The sequence below is a fragment of the Pelobates fuscus genome, chromosome 4 (assembly GCF_036172605.1).
Source record: "Pelobates fuscus isolate aPelFus1 chromosome 4, aPelFus1.pri, whole genome shotgun sequence".
Taxonomy (NCBI): Eukaryota; Metazoa; Chordata; class Amphibia; order Anura; family Pelobatidae; genus Pelobates; species Pelobates fuscus.
In genome coordinates this window covers 117,917,224-117,938,084 of record NC_086320.1, presented here as the reverse complement: position 1 = coordinate 117,938,084, position 20,861 = coordinate 117,917,224, and the positions used below count along the sequence as shown (strand labels likewise).

At 40.1% G+C, this 20,861-nt stretch overlaps 1 protein-coding gene across 1 annotated transcript; it reads right to left on the bottom strand.

Moving 5' to 3' along the window:
• Positions 1–326: 326 nt before the first annotated feature.
• Positions 327–20,564, bottom strand: LOC134608591 (myosin regulatory light chain 2, smooth muscle minor isoform). The gene is made up of 4 exons (XM_063451515.1): positions 20,457–20,564; positions 6,571–6,774; positions 4,117–4,278; positions 327–1,174 (listed from the first exon to the last, which is right to left on the bottom strand). Exons 2-4 carry the CDS (start codon positions 6,752–6,754, stop codon positions 1,002–1,004), a joined length of 519 nt encoding a protein of 172 aa, XP_063307585.1. The 5' UTR covers positions 6,755–6,774; positions 20,457–20,564; the 3' UTR covers positions 327–1,001.
• Positions 20,565–20,861: the final 297 nt, after the last annotated feature.

Sequence of the window (20,861 nt, the reverse complement as noted above, 5' to 3'; positions counted from 1 at the left end):
AATTCTACATTTGATAATTAGGTAACAATTTACTTTGATATTAGTAATAAAAGAATATATGCAAATGTATGGTTGCAGTCTACATTTTGTAGTTTATTTTTAGTTAATTTACATTCTACAATTCATATAATCTAACCTGTTACTAATCATGAAGTTTAATTTCTCAAGATGAATAAGTAAATCAGTCTTCTAATTAAACATTAGTTCCTTGATTTTATGTTTATTTCTGCTTGCTCCAATTTAAAAACAAAATGGCTCCATGTATGCAAGAGAAAGGTTTTGAAAATGTAAAATTCGCAATGAAAGTCAAACAAACAAACCACGACTATGACAAAATCCATTTTATTTATCTTAGAAAATGTTGAAATACCAAAACACATCCTCTACAAGTAGACTATTAAACATGGCAATGTCGTTCGCTCCCTCTAGGCCTGGGGACTCCACTCAATGCCTTCCTCATGATGAGATTGTGACAGTCTTACAAAACGTTTCCAGGAGATGAAAAATACAATGTGCAGTATAGACAGCAGGCAGCCAAAAGGAGTTTGATGATTTGTAGGTGGAACCATAGGAGGGGAACTCTAGTATACTTTATATAGACATTTACAGTAACAGCTAGGGTAGTTTTATTTTAACTACTACTTTTGACCAACAATGACATTAAGAAAGCATACCTTCACTCTGCTAGATGGTAAGGTTACATTTTAAGTGACCTTTTTTATGCATGTTTCCACTCATTACAAAACTGCAAAAATTCTTCTCAAGTCCAAAAAACAGAAAGTGTTTATCAGATATGACACGAAAAGTTACAGTTACATCTTCTGTTTCCAGTTTGGTTACATAGGTGTGCGTGTAGGCCTTAATGACCTGGAACAATTCCATAAATACAAAGAGAAGGGAAGTTTTAGAGAGAAAAAGGCATGCAGAGTTCTACCAAGAGAAGAGATGCATAGGCTTGGCAAAGCAAAATCGTTTTTTTTGGCCTGGACAGCTTTTTTTTTTTAGTCATCTTTGTCTTTAGCGCCATGTTTTAGGATACGTGTAAACTCAATGTAGTTGAAGTTTCCCTTCTTGTCGATTGGCGCCTCTCTGAAAAGCTCATCCACTTCCTCATCTGTGAATCGGTCACCCATAGTAGTCAGCAGCTCTCTGAGGTTCTCCTCTTGAATGAAGCCTACAAACAAATGCAATGAAATTGTGAGGTAACTGGAAAATTTTAAGAATGGTACATTTTCTGGAAAAATAAATTAAAAGTTACACACACACTTTACTGAACCCCTTCAGTTTATTAGATAAAACCTAGAATAGGAACTACAAGTAAGGATCAACTAGCCCACTTATTGTAAAACAGTATTCTACAGAGAAACCTCTGGTGGAATAAGACTTAAAATATTTAGCGTGTGTGTATATATATTATATTTATATACACCTCCTCCCCCTTAAATGCATTAAATCTTGTTTTAGAATGCCTTTCTTTAAAAAAAGATTCCAATTGACCTTCTATTTCGGGAAATATTAAGCCGCCTGATTTACCCCTCTCACTCCCACAGAATGTGCAGATCAAAGGTTTAAGCCAGCCATACTGTGAAATGCTTTGAGAAACAATGACCTTTCAGATTGTACAATGTAATGCCAAGCTAAAAGTTTAACCTCTTAAAAGGACAAATTAAGGTATATGCTGTCAAAACAACCTCCTTGCTATTCAGTACCTGCAGAGCTGGTACTGACAGTGTTAAAAAGGGATACTATAGGAATCAATGAAACTTTAGCTTAAGTTATGGTATGTTGATTATGCTCCTGCAGTCTTACTGCTCAATTCTCTGCCATTTCCGAGTAACTTTTTTTCTGCTTCTGCAGCCCTGGTCATACCTCCACTGGCTGGCCCTCACACAGACTGAATAAAATCAAATCAGATGTTAACCAGCTTTAGAAATGTGTATATTTTGCTCTGGAAATTGAACTGTAATCTCATAAAAAATTAAATTAAGCATAATGTACAACATAAGTGCCCTCTTTACTGTATGTGTTTAGGTGGGCTGTGCAAGTCACATGTATGAAGTTGGGACTAGGGCTGTATAAACAAAGATTTAAATTCTAAATGACAGATAATTTAGCAGGGATACTGCAGGGACAGGAGCTATACACCAAAACTGCTTCATTAAGCTAAATTTGTTTTGGTGTTCCTTTAAACAAACAGGTCATTTCATACTGAAATAAGATCTTTAGGAACCAGACTGTGTTGTCAGGAGAGGGCAATATTAAGTCTTTAAAAATGTACATCCCAATGTAAAGTTTTGCAAATCTAGACTATAAATCTACGTTTACAAAAAGTATACTAGCAAACTCCCAGTTGAAGGGCAAACCCTCTTAAATGGACACTAAAAGCACCCAGACCACTTCATCTCATTGCAGTGATTTGGATGCAGTGGACCTGCCCTTAACTCTTCAATGTAAAACACTGCAGTTTAAGAGAATCTGCAATGTTTACAAGACTGCCTCTAGTGGCTGTCTACCCGGAATTTTGGGGAGTTTGACGTTGTGAAGCGACGTTTGACGTCCTCACACTGTGCATGAGAACGTCCAGTGTGTTTAAAAAACAAACAAAACAAAAAACCCCATAGGCAAGCCTTGAGACAAAACTTTGCTGTGAGGAAAGCCTAATGTGTGTGCACCCGCTGCGCATGCGCATTAGGTTCTAGGATTGCACAGATGTCGGTGGAGGCCAATCCAGTGCCGAGTGACATCGGTGCTGATATCGTTTTTTTTTAATTATTATTTAACCCTTTATATGGCATGGGGAAGAGGAACACTGTAGTGCAAGCAATACATCATTATCTTCCGAACACTAGTGTTCCTTTAACCCCTTTAAGGACCAAACTTCTGGAAGAAAAGGGAATCATGACATGCCACGTGTCCTTAAGGGGTTAAGTTTACACGGATTGCAATTTTACATAGGGAAGAAAATCAACATATTTGCAATTTTTGTTATGCAGCTGCAATATGTAATAAATATTGCAGTGTTTTTTTTTTTTTTTTTTTAAACATTCACAAGCTGGGGTAACAGGAAAAAGTGAGCAAAGTTTAGATTGTATATGATTTAGTCAGAAAGCACCAGAGTAAGTCTGGAATGGAATGTTTTGATCCTGCCACAAAACCCATGAGACGTTTTATATCGGTCTAGTAAATGAATACATATTTTTACTCAAACACTTGCAAATGTTTTATCAGTTTAATTAATTCATATAATCTAACATTAATAAAACCAAGTTATTGCTAAGAAAACATATGTATTTTAAAACAAATTCAAATAATATTTTCAAAGCAAAACTCCAATTTAGCTTATTCTATTGCTTATAGTACTAGTTGGTACTGGACAAAAAAAAAAACAAAAAACCCGTAGGGACTACTTGGTACACAAAACCCATTGACACGGCTGGTGGAATCATAATGGCACTCTATGGGGAATTTGACCATACAAAAATGCTGCCACATCAACACATGCCTCCTATCATGTTCAGTGCTGGGTGCAGGGTAAAGGCTTTAGTTGACGAGGAATACCCAGTTATTTATGATGTGCTTGAAAGCAGTTTGTCACAACTCAAAAGGGCCTTCACTTAAAGCCTCATTACACCACAATCACTCTATATAAATGTTTATTTACAAAGCAAGCACAGATTTATAAACCTGATGAGTTTAATTTTACCATTAAAAGTTGTCAAAACCCTCTCCCTCCCCCAAAAAACAAAAAACATAGTATACTCCAGGAACCAAAACCACTTCATCCCACAGCCCTGCCACTCTCTGCAGCTCTGGCTGTTGACAGTAGGCAGGCTTAATGCATCGGTTGAGCACGCTCAGTCTACTATCGCTATCATCACTGGTTTGAATTGGATCTGACTAATATGGAGTTACACTTTTAATTAATTAGGCATGCAACCAGTAGGAAGAGACACATTCAACACCAAACCTTTTGAGATTGGTTAGACATGGAACAGAGGGGCAGCATCATGGCAATCCAAGCAACATAACCACTTCACTAAGTTTTTATGGTAAATGGTATATTCATTTGATACCAAAGCATGAAGAAAGCTTACTGTAGAAAAACTTGTTACTCACCTGTTCCTTCTTCATCAAAACATGCAAATGCATTCCTGATGACATCTTCAGGGTCTGTACCATTCAGCTTCTCACCAAACATGGTAAGGAACATAGTAAAGTTAATAGGTCCAGGAGCTTCATTCATCATGGCCTCTAGGTACTCGTCTGTGGGGTTCTTGCCTAAAGAAAACCCACACGAATAAGGACTTTAGAAAATAATGGTGAGACTATACACTGACAAAACAATTATCAAAATTACACTGCACAAAAAATGAAGGTAAACCCTACAAAGACATTTGTATCACATACAATTCGGTCAGGACCACAACCCTATTAAGGACTCAATCTTGTACAATAGGCAAGTTTTAATCAATTCCTTTGCACATTTTTCCACTCAGCAGCAGTAGTGATGCATTTATTTGAGGTGTGTAGATGCATCCATTGTACTGGAGAGGAGGCAATGATTTTCTGAACATTTCAGCTTGCTATAGCAAGCCATATTTGTGACCATTTATAAAATAGCAGATTGACAAGCATAAGAAAAGCTGTGAACACACACACACACACACACACACACACACACACACTTGGCTCCAGCACACAGAGAAGCTTCTGATTGGAGTATTCCCCGAAACAGATTGTGATGGGGAAAGTAAGGGCTGCTTGAAAAAAGAAAAAAAAAAACACGCAGAACAAAAAAAATAAAAATGCCTTTATTTTGGGGGGGGGGGGGGATAATTAAGGAGATTTAATGTATACACCTGTGAAAATGGATGCTGTCCACAAGTGTAAAAAAGTGTAAATGTAGAAATCCACACCTTTCTCCTGCAACCAACTATGATACTCCATATTAGCTCTTTGTCAATTGTATACATGTTTGTATAGGGTTAGTGTTAACTATCAAAAATTAATTAAGATTCTAAACACATTAGGCATTTAACAATCAAGATACACAAATCAAATTTTGATTTTTTTAGTTGCACTGGAAGAGTGAAAATTAAAATATTTAGTGTCAACCCCTTATTGTTGACATTTAATCCCATGTAATGTTGTGTTAAGTATACATACACTGTTAAAGTCCTTAGAAAGAGGAAATCTATGTACAGGAGCACATTAAGAGAAACCCTTACATTTTGATGGAATAAACGTATAGCCCAAATTAATGTTTTTGTTTTGATCCAGAACGTGGACAATTGCCATTAAACGATTAAAGTATAAAACAAAACAATATGTATAAAAAAAAAAAAAAAAAGTACTCTCCCAAAAGTTAATTTACCTAGGGACATTTGATCATTTCTTTTCAAACAGTCATTTTAACAATTTCTGTGATATTTTAAAGTGTGTGTATATATATATAAAAAAATTTTTTCAGTCTCACTGAAATGTTACTGTAAAGTTACTGTAAAGTTTATAAATCTCATTAAAAGGAATACTATAGTATTCAGAATACAAAACTGTATTTCTAACACTAAAGGGTCCCTAAGCCACTGTGCCCTCCGCTCCGTCCATGAAAGTGTTAAATAAACCTTTAAACACTTATCTGATTTCACAAAGTTAACTCCATGTAAATGCCGGAAGTGCCTCTCTGGCAATATAAACATTGCAGATTTGAGGAGATGAGGGGACAGGGTCACTGCACCCAGACCACTTCAAAGAGATTAAGTGGTCTGGGTGCCTATAATGTCCCTTTAATGATATTTCAGTAATATGATTAATGTGCCTTCATAAAAATAAATAAAAGTTTTTGTTTTTTTTCTTATCTTGCATCAAGAGCCAAATGAAGAGAAGCCTGTGACTGGACAGTTTCATCAGCTCAGAACACACACACGCACGTGGGGATGTAGGTAAGGGAATGAAAGGAGGGGGACAAACCAAAACAAAAACGAACACTACTGGCATTATAGGGAGGCAGAGAGGGCACAGGATATTGAAGGATGGAGGAGACACCCACACCTGCAAGGGATAAGTAAATACGTCAGTTGCCTGCGTGCAGTGTGCGCTGACGACCAACCTATTTCATGCACAGAATTGACATTAAGCAGACTGGAAAAGCGTTCCTGGCTGCGAAAGTCATGTGTGCCAGGAATGTAACTATCTCCAAGCCTATGTGCACACTTCTCTGTATGTGCAGCATTTCAAGAAGAAACTCTGCACATACTATGCTTACATTTCCTCCTGGGTTGTTTACAAAAATAAAATTAAACCAATAAAAAAAAATAAAAAACACGTTTTATGAAACAAAAGGCCACTAACAATATGAAACAAAAAGGTAGAAGGCACATCCTGCAGTTTTATTGATACAAAACAACTATTTAAGACAATGCATTAAATTTTCCCTGCAAAATCGTATAGCATAGATTAGTTTTTTTGTAAAATAAAATTTACTCACAAACGTGGTATTCAATGTACCTGAAAAAGGCCTCTGGTGTCAGATTATGCAGACTCACCAGATTTGTAGCCATAGTTACTTACCAAGAGAAGCAAGCATGTCGTGCAGATCTTCTTTATCAATAAAGCCGTCACGGTTCTGATCAATCATGTTGAAAGCCTCCTTAAACTCCTGAATTTGGGATTGATCAAACATGGCAAACACATTGGATGTTGCACGCTGAGGGCGCTTCTTTGTGGTCTTTGTCTTTGCTCTTTTACTTGACATTTTGGCGGTTTGTTAGTCTTCTAGCAAAAGAGAAAAAAATAATTATTTGTAAATGTACTTGACCAATAAGTACAAATTCTAATGCGTCAAAACATACAGCCACAGTGAATATCACTGCCATTATGAGTTGTGCCACAACATGAAACCAGGCATCTTAATGCTTGCAGAATACATAACCTGCTCAAGATCTTTCCAAATTCCACCTTTCCTACTTCTTCATATAATGAAAAAAATTTTATTCCTGGAAGTGCACATGAGCTTCAAGGCTCCCGAGCACGGAGGATTTTATAAAAGAAGAGAGCATAGCATTTTAAAGTTCGGCAAAGTACTGAGTGGGGAGTACTATAGGCTGCAACAAAAACTGCATGTCACCCTGACATGTTGACATATTTATAGGAGGAGAGAGAAAGTTATGTTCCTTCCTTGTAAACAGGGCTGGACTGGGAAGAAATGTGGCCTGGGCATTTCTTTTGAATCACAGCTGTCCACTAAGAAGGGGGCAGGTGGTTTGAAATCACCAATGACAAGCACGCCTCCTCTCAAAGTGAGCATGTTGGTTCAACGCTCTTCCTGGGCAGAGCCCTGCGGAAGAGCTTTCACATAAGAAAAAGGCCCTGTTTTTGTTCTGCACAGCTCAAGCAAGTTTATTTACATGCTTGCACTGTGTTTTCTTGTGACTTGTCTCTGGTGTCTCCATAAGTGGGATAACAAAGGACAAAAGGGCCAGGAAAGCATATTGTACATGTGTTTAGTGTCTGCTTGTGGGATTGCATGTGTGTAGAGTGGATTGTGGTGTGGTGTGTAAATGTTGGATTAAGTTGTGTTTGTGATGTAATGTGTGGCTAGGAATGTAATGAGTGTGTATAAATTATATAGTGTGTAGGGTTGTAAAATGTTTGTTTACAGGGTAGTGTGTGTGTGTTTATAATATTAGAGGATCCAAAGCTGTGTACAGGATCTAGTGTGTGTCTGGAATGTAATGTGTATAGGGGTGCAATATAAAAAAATATATTTTTAATATTAATAAAATGTATAGTTTATGTCCTCCCTTTTTACCTTTGCCTAGGTGGTCTGTGAACACTACCCTGCAGTTCCTGGGGTAGAGCAGACTCTCATGGGACCGGAGCATTGCCGTAGTAACCGCAGCGACACTCCATCCTGGAGAGGGAAACACGGCAGAGCTGCAGGATAGAGCTCCCCCGGGTCCTCTCTCCCCAGCACCACACTTCCTGTGGGGAGATAGCTTATCTCCCCACAGGCCCATGAAGGAACACAGCAGGCCAGGCGTTTGCATAGCACTGGCCCTGCATGGGCCAATAAGGGAGATACACTCTTCCCTCTCAGCCTCAGCTCATGGCCATAGTGGCCCACCGGGCATTTGTATGGTATGCCAGATGGCAAGTCCTGGACTGCTTGTATTCCACACAAATGTAGATATTCAGGGACACAAAATATGGATTTTTTTTTAGAGAAACTGCAGTGAGGAGATGCGGATTGGCCAGGGCTGTGTGACTTGTGCTGGCTCTGCCTCCTTGACTGTCTCAGCCAATCCTGTGGGGAAGCACTGTGATTGGCTCAGACCACCACTTCTGATGAAGTCAGCAGAGAGGCAGTTTCAGAGGCAGCCAGGGGCACAGTCAGCAGCTGCAGACTTGAAAACAAGTAAGATTTTACTCTTATTTATATATTTATTTTAAGATATTTAGGCAAGGCAGTTGGTGGTTTTAACACTATAGGAATACATGTTAGTTTTCCCGACCCTATAGTGTTCCTTTGATGAAGCAGTTTTGTTGTATAGATCAGTGTTCCCCAACCCAGTCCTCATGGCCCACCAACAGTCCAGATTTTGTCAGTATTTCCATTGGAATAAAACAGGGACACACATATCCTGGACTGTTGGTGGTCCATGAGGATTGGGTTGGGGAACACTGGTATAGATCATGCCCCTGCAGTCTCACTGTTTTATTCTGTCATTTAGGAATGAAATCTCTATGTTTTGCAAAATTTAATTAAAAAGGCGTATCTCTGACAAAGAGCCTCCTGTATGGAATTCAAGTTCAACTTACAAGAGATACAAACTTCTAAAATAAGCAACATGTAATTGAAAGTGAAAACCTTTTTTTCCCCCACACAGGCTGCTTCAGTCAGTCATGGGAAGTGCAGCTAAACTGCATAAAAAGAAAAAAGATTATTTAACTCCTAAATGGCAGAGAATGGAGTAGTGCAGGGCTTGACAAATCCCAGGCACCAGGTCGCCATGGCGATGACAAAACATGTCCTGGCACCTGGGATTTGTGAGCCTGTTTAGCCCCCGAGGTGACCGGCTGCCTGAGAACAGAGGCGGGCAGTCGGATCACGGAGGGCTGAGGCAGGCGGCCGGCCCATTGAGACGTAAGGGAGGGAGACCTGCTCATGGAGAGCTGTGAGAGGGAGGCAGGCGGCTTACAGAGGGAGTGGAGCGGCAGAGTAATGGAGAGCAGAGGGAGGCGGGTGGACGGATGACAATGCCGCGGCGAGGGAACTATAATCTCCCTGCTGTGCTCCCTCGCGTGGCTTGTAGGTATGCCGGGAACCGGGTTTTGACGTCACTCTGGCTCACTGTGCGCAAGAGGGAGCAGAGTAGGGAGATGACAGCAGCCCCACTGAACCCCAGGGTAAGCCTATCCACTACAGCTCTCCAGAAGTACAGAGTCCAAGTGGATTTAAATAAAGTAATTAAATGTGAGCGTGTGTCCGTCTGTATTTTTACTCACCCTTTTCCCCCACGCCGTGCTGATGACGCTGCGGCTGGCCCCACCTCCATGGCTGAGATCATCAATTTTGACAATATCAGCCAATCCAATGCTTCTCCATAGGAAAGCATTGGAAGACTACCGCGCATGCACGGCAAAATGCCACTGCGACAATTTAACTTCTCATAGAGTCGCATTGAATCAATGCATTCTTATAGGGAATATTAACATAGGTGCTGCACATTGTGAAGCACTGACCCAGGAAGCACCTCTAGAGGCAGTCTGAGTGACTGTCGCTAGAGGCGTCACCAGGCAGCAATGTAAACACTGCCTTTTGTCTGAAAAGTCAGTGTTTACATTGAAAAGCGTTCAGGGACAGGATATAGATTTCAGAACAACTGCATTAAGCTGCAGTGGTTCTGGTGACTATAGTGTCCCTTTAAGAATTGTATTTTTGGCATTGATTTCTTTGGCTCCTAACTTTTCTAGCTTGCTTCTTGATTCTAAGCAAATATATCAAGCCCTGGAGTAGTGATACTGCAAGGGCATGATCTATACACCAAAACTACTTCATTAAGCTAAAGTGGTTTTGGTGACTAGTGTCCCTTTCATCAAGTCTGTTTTCCTGTGTACGCTTTTAACATTCATAGTACCAAAAACATGGGTTATTCTTTAACATTACTTAAAGGGATACTATAGGCAACCACACCACTTCAACTCACTGAAGTGGTCTAGGTGCAGTGTCCCAGGTTACTTAACCCTGAGCAGAAAATTATTGCAGTTTTTAAGAAACTGCAATAATTACCAGTTAGGGTTAACTCCAGCTCTAGTGGCTGTCTATCGCCTTATGTCCTCACGCTATGGATGGGACGTCCAGTGTCACCAACAACCCCATAGGAAAGCATTGTATAACGCTTTCCAATGGGGAAATCCTGAAGCTGTGCATGTACATTAGGTTCCCACACCCCTCTCTCGGCTGATGTTGGCGGGGATACCATTTCCTAGACAGAAGAGTGTAAGATTCAACAAAGCCAATTATTTATTTTCTATCTGGGAGTGATTTTTTTTTTTTATTTGCAGTCAGAATCTAGAAAGTATCTTAAGGAACAGAGCAATGACAATAGACAAACGTACCGAAATTCCAAATTAATTTGCAGTATGTTTACAAGGACACGGCAAGGGAAAACAGTTAGGTGCTCAAGTTGTTCAAAGCTTATAAAAAAAAACACTAATGTCTACCCATAAGCATCAGCGGCCAATTATAAGTAGTGTTCAACAAGTCACATCTACAAAAAGCTTTTATATCATTGCTGATTCAGTTAACAGAAGGTCAAACTCATTGGGCTGACTCGTAGACCCAAAATAAAATAGTACTTTATAAAAAGACATGATATAAACCTGAAAGAATGGAAACCGCTATACAACACTGCACAAGATCACTTCTTAAAATGCCATGTTATTTAACACCATCGTCTCAAATGAACGACCCTCTGTTCTGCTCACATAATGCTGGAGTCAGAGGTAAATGTGCCATTTTAATGTCCTGGAGTAGAAATGTAATGAATATCCTACAAGTAGTTCCCCTGCTATTATCCCCCTGGTAAGGGGTCAACCAGGATGTGTCCAACTTCCAGTCTACTCTATGCAGATAAAGCAGACGTTCCAATTCCACCTTAGTTATATAAAGTTTGTGAACGTTTAGCAGAGTGGGTCAGCCATCGGCACCAGTGAATCCTGGCATCAAAACCACTACAGTAGACTAGTGTTTATGGAGCTCTATTAATTCTGTTTAACCCCTTAAGGACACATGACATGTGTGACATGTCATGATTCCCTTTTATTCCAGAAGTTTGGTCCTTAAGGGGTTAAGGGGACTCTCCACCCTTGATCTCAATTAACCAATGGAGAGTTTGACCCTGCTGCTCTGTTTGCCCCAAACAACAAATTAAACAAAACACTTCCACTATATTACCAGAAAGAAAAGTGCTGCACTTTTAACAAATAGAAAGAGAAACCAATTGGAATGATCAGGAATTATTTTTCAAAATCAATCTTTGTGGTTATATTTTCCACTATGAACAGGCAAGGTACAATCAAACAACAGCAAATATTCCATTCCAGGTTAAATCACTGTATAGTGGTGTGTACATGAAGGAACCAGTTAACACTAACATTAACTTGTGAACCAACAACTTCTGGAGTATAGTGTATGTTAAATATATTATCCCAACCTCCCTTCAGCCCCTAAACCAAAGTATCTCCCCTTCACACCCTTCTCTTTCCCCTTTATTGGCTTAGGTCAAAATAATCTGAAAGACCAGTGCCTCTAGTGAGCAACCACTGTGTCTATGTGTCTAGATAAGGAAGAGTTGTATATCAGGTATCTATGTTCCACAACTCCTACAATATAGAGGAAGCATCCCTTTAGCTATATTTAAAATTCTGATAATCTGGGATTGCTTGTATACAGAAGATCTAGTGATGGTATGATGGAACAACAAGGCAGCTGTGCCTTGCCGTTAACTGCTATCCACTGATGGGTCAATGGTGTGCAATAACAGGGGCATTTTATTCCAAAGAGTCAACAGCCTCTATGCAGTTTTCTGACTTTTACTACATATGGCAAAGTGGTGCGTCAGTCTGCAGATTTTTTTGAACCGTTACAGAAAAGGTGGTACTTGGCCACCCAAGGATACTCTGAATAAAAGTTTTCAATTTTCCAAAACCTGTCCTATAACTATACAGAATTCCCTAGACCTGTAGAAAAGCTTTGGTTATGCACTATTGGCAGTGGTGGAGAGGGAGTAGAGAAAAGTCACCATTTATTGGCAATGGAATTCTATATCCTCAGTGTAGCTGCTATCAACACGTAGGCTGCTAATTTTATATCTCAGAGATATCTGGCCATATCTAGACCGAGCTAGTAACTCAGTGATTTTTTTAAAAATATGAGCAGATTGCGAGGAAAACCAATAGTCAAATAGTTTTTATATAGAGTTTCAACAGGATCGTTTCTGCAGAGTAAATGTAAAAGTTTACCTTTAGAAAAAGTGTGCGTGTGTGATTAAGAAACTTGCCACAAGTCTGTGGTATGGAGCAGATTTCTACAAGGCAGTAGAAAAGTTGGCAAATCAAATTCTTAAGGTTTAGAAAACATGTGAATACTTCAGGACTGAGTAATAAGTAAATAGCAATGTTAATTCAACATTTCCTAATGCTGTCATGAAATAAGCTTTAACAGCTGGGATTTAGACAAGTGATATGGCAACACTAGATAATTACTGCGGGTAGGTTTATTTAATAATAATAATAATAAATAAATAAAAAGTCTGTACTTTATGGCAGTCTGGAGTAGATAACCGGTTACAGAAATGACATTTCTGAAGAGGATATCTTTGAAGTTTAGCCTTTCAAGGGCAAACAGGAAGCAGTTTTTTTTTACCTTCTCTTTAAACACATGTTTGTTACTGTATTCTATTTCTTAAGATGTGGGGGAAGGGTCATATGCTAGAAATTTTGAAGAGGAAATTCCTCCAAAACACAGCATTCTAGCCAAACGTTGTACAAAGGAAATCACATCCGCAGACAATTCTTTCAATACACAAATCAAGCACTTTGATATTCTGGAGGCATTAATAAGGGACATTCACATTAAACCAGCTGTCACTTCTGGGGGTCTGGCATACTTTGCAATTAAACTCGAAGGTAACATTCCCAACTAATATGCGACAGTCCAGGGAACAAGCTAAAGGGAGTAATACTTACTTGAAATGGTTCCCTGTGGCTGCCGCTATCTTCTTTCTTCAGTTCCTGATCCTTTGTCTATTAGGAGAATCAGTCACTGCTGAACAGAGGTCTATGGAGAATCACAAGTCTCGCAATGTGCAAGAAGATGCTAGCCTTCTACAGCTGTCAATACTGATGGCTGCAGGAACTGAAAAGTAGACAGGAAAGCTATGCCTTTTGTCAACCCAGACTTTGTCATATGACAAAGTAATAATTCACAGTAGTCCCATTTCAATGAAATTCCAACACACAATTGTTTTGAAATACCCAAAAGCAACAAAGCCACTTAAACAGGATAAAAGGAATTTTACTCAAACACCAATAAGCTCCAATTGTCAGGAAGTTATTAGTTCCACAACTGCTATTCAACTACATTGATGCTTTGCCAGCTTCATGATTTACAAAGCACTGGCAGCTGCAATCTACTTTTGACCAACCCTGGTATATAAAGACTGATTGTTTGTTTTAGCTTCTAACTACAGGAGAGATATATCAGTGTTCTGCTCTAAAAAGTGTAAAATAGAACAGGGAGGAGTCACCAATAGAACAAGCCTGCTGGTATCATTAGTTTCCATGGTGACTGTCCCACTTTTCGTACCTTAGACCAGCCTTTTAGAGAAAAAAAACAAAAAAAAAAAACACACTTTGATAAATCTCCCCAAACGTTTTTAAACAATATACATTCTGGTAATTAATCAACATAAAAACCCAACCAGAGAAGAGAACCACGTATGGTTTCTTCCATAGTTTGACAACCATGATTAATGAAATAAGTATGCTGTAGAATATGGTGCTTGTCTCGTCTGCATCATTAATGTTCCAAATAGCACTATTTTACAGGATGGTCTGGATTCATGAGGGTGGAGCCATTTAAGAGAATGACTTGTTTGTTAGCTTAAAAATAGCCTTTGTGCAGGTGAAATTTAATTTAGTGTCTTTGATGTAGCTTTTTGACAGATGACAGCAGTACAATTTACTTATAAAAGATTAAGGAAATGGGACTGTAATTACCAGTTAATATTCAAGAGAAAAAGCAAAACTTGTTTTTAATTAAAGACATTGTCTAGTTATTTAACATGCAGTTAATGAAAATAAGCACTGTAACGGAACCGCTGGCACCCCGACCGGGTACCCTCCGCTGACGGATGCTCCTAGTGCTTTCCGAGGTCTCCAAGCACTCTGCCTGACACCATAACCACTGCAGACCCCACGAACCGCCGCAGCTTGGTTGGGGTCTCGCCGACTCCACCCACTCTGGACCCAAGACCAGGGTCCAGCTTCCAGTAGGTGGACCTCTCCGAATTCCAGAGAGCAGGAACAGGAACAAGCTCTTAGCAGAGCTCGGCGATTATACCCTGGGGAGTATAGTGATTATAGCAATCCCCAGAGTGTAGTTCTCCAATCCCCCAAACATGTACCTTCATGAAGTTTCGGCTTATGTTTGGGGGATTGGAGAACTACACTCTGGGGATTGCTATAATCACTATACTCCCCAGGGTATAATCGCTGAGCTCTGCTAAGAGCTTGTTCCTGTTCCTGCTCTCTGGAATTCGGAGAGGTCCACCTACTAGAAGCTGGACCCTGGTCTTGGGTCCAGAGTGGGTGGAGTCGGCGAGACCCCAACCAAGCTGCGGCGGTTCGTGGGGTCTGCAGTGGTTATGGTGTCAGGCAGAATGCTTGGAGACCTCGGAAAGCACTAGGAGCATCCGTCAGCGGAGGGTACCCGGTCGGGGTGCCAGCGGTTCTGTTACAAGCACTACATACTAAATTACCTCCATATTAGTACAAATATATAAAAAATCTTAGTCATGTCAGTACTATGAAGGATTTCAGTCTGGAAAAAATAAAATAAAATACTTATTACAGCAGGGCTTGACAAATTTTCTTGGAATCTAGGAGCCAGCTAGAAAAGTTAGGAGCCAGAGAAATCAACGTCAAAAATACAATTCTTAAAGGGACACTATAGTCACCAGAACCACTACAGCTTAAAGTAGTTGTTCTGAAATCTGTATCCCGCCACTGAATGCTTTTCAATGTAAACACTGACTTTTCAGACAAAAGGCAGTGTGTTTACATTGCTCCCTGGTGACACCTCTAGCAACAGTCACTCAGACCGCCTCTATAGGTGCTTCCTGGGTCAGTGCATCCCAATGTGCAGCACCTAAGTTAATGTTCCCTATAGGGATGGATTAATTCAATACAGCCCTATGAGAAGTTAAATTGGCACAGTGGCATTTTGCTGTGCATGCACAATAGTCTCCCAATGCTTTCATATGGGAAAGCATTGGATTAGATCATCAAGATTAATGCTCTCAGCCATGGAGGTGGGCCCAGTTGCGGCATCACCAGCACGGTGTTGGAAAAAAGTGAGCCGATCAATTCGGGGGCTGAACAGGGTCAGAAATCCCAGGCGCTGGGTAAATTTCCTGGTCGCAATGGCGACTGGAATTTGTTGAGCCCTGTCTTACGGTAATATTTTTTACATTTATGTAGCGTCAACTTATTCCACAGCGTTTTACAATATATTGGGGGAAATTTAATAAATGAAACAAGTACAAAATTTTACAGGAACAATAGGTTTATGAAGACCCTGCCCAAACAAGCTTAAATTACATATTACTACCTACATTTCTGCTGAACGCAGCAACGAGTAATGTAAATATTGACTAAAAATTATAACAAATCGGCCCTAAACCACAAACTACTTTGGATTGGGTACATGAACTACAGTTAAAACACACAACAAACGATAGGCTGACAGCAGTGCAGATTCGTTCGCCGAGTGTGTCAGAACATCAATTATATGCAGGCAGAACATGCACTTCATAATGCAGAAACAGTTTTGGCAGCTGAAGAGGGCCTTGATTTTTATAAATTCACTCTAAAAGGGACGGAGCGTAAAAAACACAAACAAAACACAAGATGGTATCCATAGATGGGTCAAGCCTAATTTTAGTCACCCAGTGAGAAAAATAGTATTTAAATGGGAGTCGGTGAATAGCTGAGAGTGTGAAGAGAGAAAGCTGAGGTTTTGGGTAACTCTGGAAATTGGTTTAACCCCTAATGCAAGATGGCACACCTATCAAAATGGGAATCATGTTTTTTTCACCACTTAGAAGAAAACCAAAAGAAAGATCACCACAAGGTCAAAAGGACCAAATTTGTCAGTGCGGATAGTACCAGACTATCTTGAGTATAAACCAGCAAACAGGAGGGTGATTAACTAGAAAGGATCCCCAACATTGTAAAGAGAAAAACTACACACAAAACGTTTTTACACTAAATAAGTATAAATGTGCAATAGAAATAGGTACAAAATTGGCACAAAGTAGTGTGATTACCGCTTTCCAAAAGTTCCACTGCGTGGGCACTGCCAAAATATGTGCAAATGAGTATGGACAATTAAACAAATGTCCGTTACTAAACAAAATGTGATCATACTAGAAACTATCTGGCACATGACTCAGCTGTTCTTTCCTGTCACTTCTCTGACCTGTCTCTCACTATCTTATTATCTACCACTAGCCTTCACTTCCAGCTATTCACTCTTCTCTCACTCCCAACTCTCTAAGTTATACTTTCCATGGACTGTGCAGAATCAGCCCTGTCCTGGTGTCAATCCCATAAGACATGAGTTTTACCATGACCCCATTTTTCATTACTCTTATAGCTGCTGAAACTATAGTGTCAAGACTGCAAACATGTTTTCCTGACAGTATAGCCCTAAAAGTGCAGTTTAGGCCCCCCCATGCACGTTAAACAGGTTTAAAACTCACCTTTTATTCAGCGCCGCACAGGTCGAGGCTGCTAGCCCCAACGCCGATCTCAGCCAATTCAATGTTTACCCACAGGAAAGCATTGTGAGGCTATTGCGCAAACGTGGCAGAATGCTGCGCCAATCAGCATTTCCTCATAGAGATGTATTGATCAAAGCATGAAGACGCTGAACATTGTGCAGCACTGATCCAGGAGGCACTTCTAATGGCCGTCTGTGTGACTAGGCAGCAAAGTAAATACTGCCTTTAACCTGGATACTATGCTTCTTTCTGCTCACATACATTTTTGTACTATTCCAATAGAGTGCACAGCTGAGGTTTTCAGGAGTTGTACTGCAGCTGTCATGTTTCCCCAGAAGAAATCTAACAACTGAATTACAACTCTTATAAACCTCTACTGCGCCGAGCTTTATGGGTAAAGACCCAGAACATTATGGGTGAGTTTAGAGAATGACCCTGTAAGTAGAGCAATAGGTTGTTTCATAGGAGACAGTGGAAGAATGATCCCTGTTGCGTAGCATATAACTGGAACGATTTACAAAACCTACTGCAGCTGCAAGTATGCCCTTTTTCCACCAGACATCAGAGAGTCTATGCTTCCCCCTGAAACAATCAAAATATTTGTATGGTTTGTGTATACTATGCACAGTCCCCTTTACAAAACTGAATGAGACTGTCAGCAATCTGGCCACAGTAAGGCTACTAACAGCTAATTCAAACAGGATGAATGGGACTGCTGCTGACTTACATGTCCTGTAAATCCATAAATGTTTACAAATCAATATCAAGTCAAATGAGAGGCTTCAGATTGTGACATTCACACTGGTCTGATGCTGTTTACTAGTAAATATACTAATATAGTATATATAATTTTTTTTTAGAAGAATACTAACCAGCATAATCACTACAACATAGACTACTGTAAAGGTGACCTCTACAGTACCATAACCACTACCATAGAAACATAGAATGTGACGGCACATAAGAACCATTCGGCCCATCTAGTCTGCCCAATTCCACATGTTGCAGTGGTAATGCTGGTGAGTGGTTAATTTATTTCCCCATATATTTTATATTATATTTTAAGTATCTGTTCATCAATATGTATGTAAATTCAATAAACAATTGAAATGTATTTCCAAACAGTGCCAGGATTCCATTGATGTTGTCTAAACTGTATATAATCTGTCAAACTTGCTTGGTTTGACTTGCCTTGCTGTGACAGGCGACTGCAGTGCTTCTCAGTTACAATGATAAAGCAGAAATTCAAACTTCTGCATCATAACTTTAGACAGTATTTAGTTTTTGAGAGTGGACATTAAAGGACCACTATAGTGCCAGGGAAACAAACTTGTTTTCCTGGCACTATAGGGTCTTTAGGCCCCCCACCCTACCCCTGATCTCTGATTTTCACAGTGAGAAGCGCCTATCAGTGAGACAGCCACTAGAGGCTGGATTAACCCTAGTGTAAACACTAGATGGACTTGGCACCCAGACAACTTCATTGAGCTTTAGTGGTCCTTTAAGGCCAGCGAGATAGCTCAATGAGCTAATGGATCATCAGTAGAATCTGTTCAACCCAGAAGGGTTGACGCTGCCCTTCAGGTTGACTACCTTCCAAGGTAGATAAAATGAGTACCGTTAAATTGGATAATAGTAACATCCCCAGGGCGTACTTGGAAACCTGAGTAAACTGAATGTTAAAAACTTTACTATTAACCAATAAAGTCTTAACCTGGTAGGCTAAAATAGTATATAATAGAACAAATTTCATATATACACATAAACACTATCACTTTATCGCAAACCAGAAAAGCCATAAGTATCCAAAACAGCAATGTAATTGTTCTGGTCATCAGTAATCTGTCAAACTGTTTATGATTCTTAAAAGTGTCTATTTAATGCAGTGGGTCCCAAACCACTCCTCATGACGCAACAGTCCAGGTTTTGTAAGCATCTCCTTTGGAAAAAAAAAAAAAAATTATTTAAAAAAGAAGAATGAAATCCTGGATTGTAGGTGGGCCACGAGGACTGGATTGGTAACAATTTATTTTATACATGATCTATTGAATAAGTCAGTAAAAAGTAGGGTCACAAAGTATTCTGTGTCCTTTTAATGCAATTTCATGTTATTCACCAACTGCGTTTACCAGCAGAGAGCTAAGTAACTACACCTGCATGTATGTATGTGTAGATTGGAATGGTGAGTGCAAACCCAAGCCATGTTGTTAAATGTAAGGTTAACAAGAGTATGGCTAAGTCAGGAAGATGTTTTTAGATGTTTTCCAGATAAAAGAGAAAGTGTCTTACAATATTACCAAGTGAGGGGCTGTCCTGACATTTGAAGGGATTGAAAAAATAAAATCAGACCTTCAGGTTCCTGTGAGCTGAACAGATAAGACATCTGGACCTCTACACAAAACAAGGTTTTTACTAAAAGACTATAACTACTGACAGAGACATACACACCTTTCATGTTTAAAAGGTAGCTTCTAAAGATGAAATTGAGGGACACAAATACCTACATGCACGAGTAAATGTACTCTCCAAAATACAAGTCTCGGTAACCACAACCAAAAATAATTACACCAGTAATACTACAGTGACAGATGTAAAATACACAAAGTATTGAAGGATGCAGTTTATTTTGCAAATAATCAGTGAGCGTATAGTTAAAAGCAATGCAAAAATACACAGTTGGTAGAAATTGAGCTTCAGTAGTGTGTATGTGTATATATATATATATATATATAATATTATAGCTTTTACGATCCTGTACATACCCCAACATTTAACTTACCTGGAGTACTTTACAATTAATGCAAAAATAACAAGAGGTACAGGAGGATGTATGACACACACGAATATGTTGCAATACTTGCTGGCTCTAAAATATTGCTTCTTCTTACACAATTAAAAGATTACTCCGACCTGGCACCCCAGAGATCAGGGGTAGGCAATCTTCGACATGTTTTACACTACAGCTCCCACAATGCTTTGCTAGCATTATGGGAGATGTAGTCCACACCATCTGGAGTGCAGAAGCGTGCCTACTCCTGTCTTAAATATTAGTGCAGGAATAAGCAACCTTTGGCACTCCAACTGTTTTAGACTGCATCACCCATGATGCTCTGCCAGTAATGTGGCTGCAAGAGGATTATGGGAGATGTAGTCCACAACATCTGGAGTGTGGAAGGTTGTCTACCCGTGAATAGTGCTATGGCCTACAAGCAGCAGCCCATGGACAAGGAGACCCCAGTATCTGGTTATATAAGCAGCTCTATAAACCGGTTTAGCGGCCATTATCCTGCCCCCACCCCCGGGCTGCAGGGGATTACCGGCTCCATGGTAACCAGCACGAGCTGTCAGTCACTCTGAGCCCGGCGCCATTATCCGAGCTATACTCACCACTCACGGTAAGAAGAAGGAGGCTCGGTAACGGCTGCTTTGCTTCTGGCTCTCACACAGACGGTACTACCTAATACCGGCCAACACCCCTACTGGCAGAGCCACGCCCACACTGTCACTTCCGCATTACTGGGCGCAGGGAGCGGATGGGCGGCGTCAAAACCATAACTGGGAGAAGGGGGGGGGGGTATCCCGGTGATAGCAAGGTAGTAACCTGGCAAAATAACGATACGTCCGTTACAGGCACGAGCAAGACATAAATACTTATTTTGTAATCGTGTTCTGCACACATAATGATTCCTGAGTCGAGTATCAAGAAGGAGCTACACACAAATAAGGCTGCCCCCCCCCCGGTTTGCTAGTTGGTTGCTCCCACTCTGTAGGGCCGGACGCATTCCAGGGGAG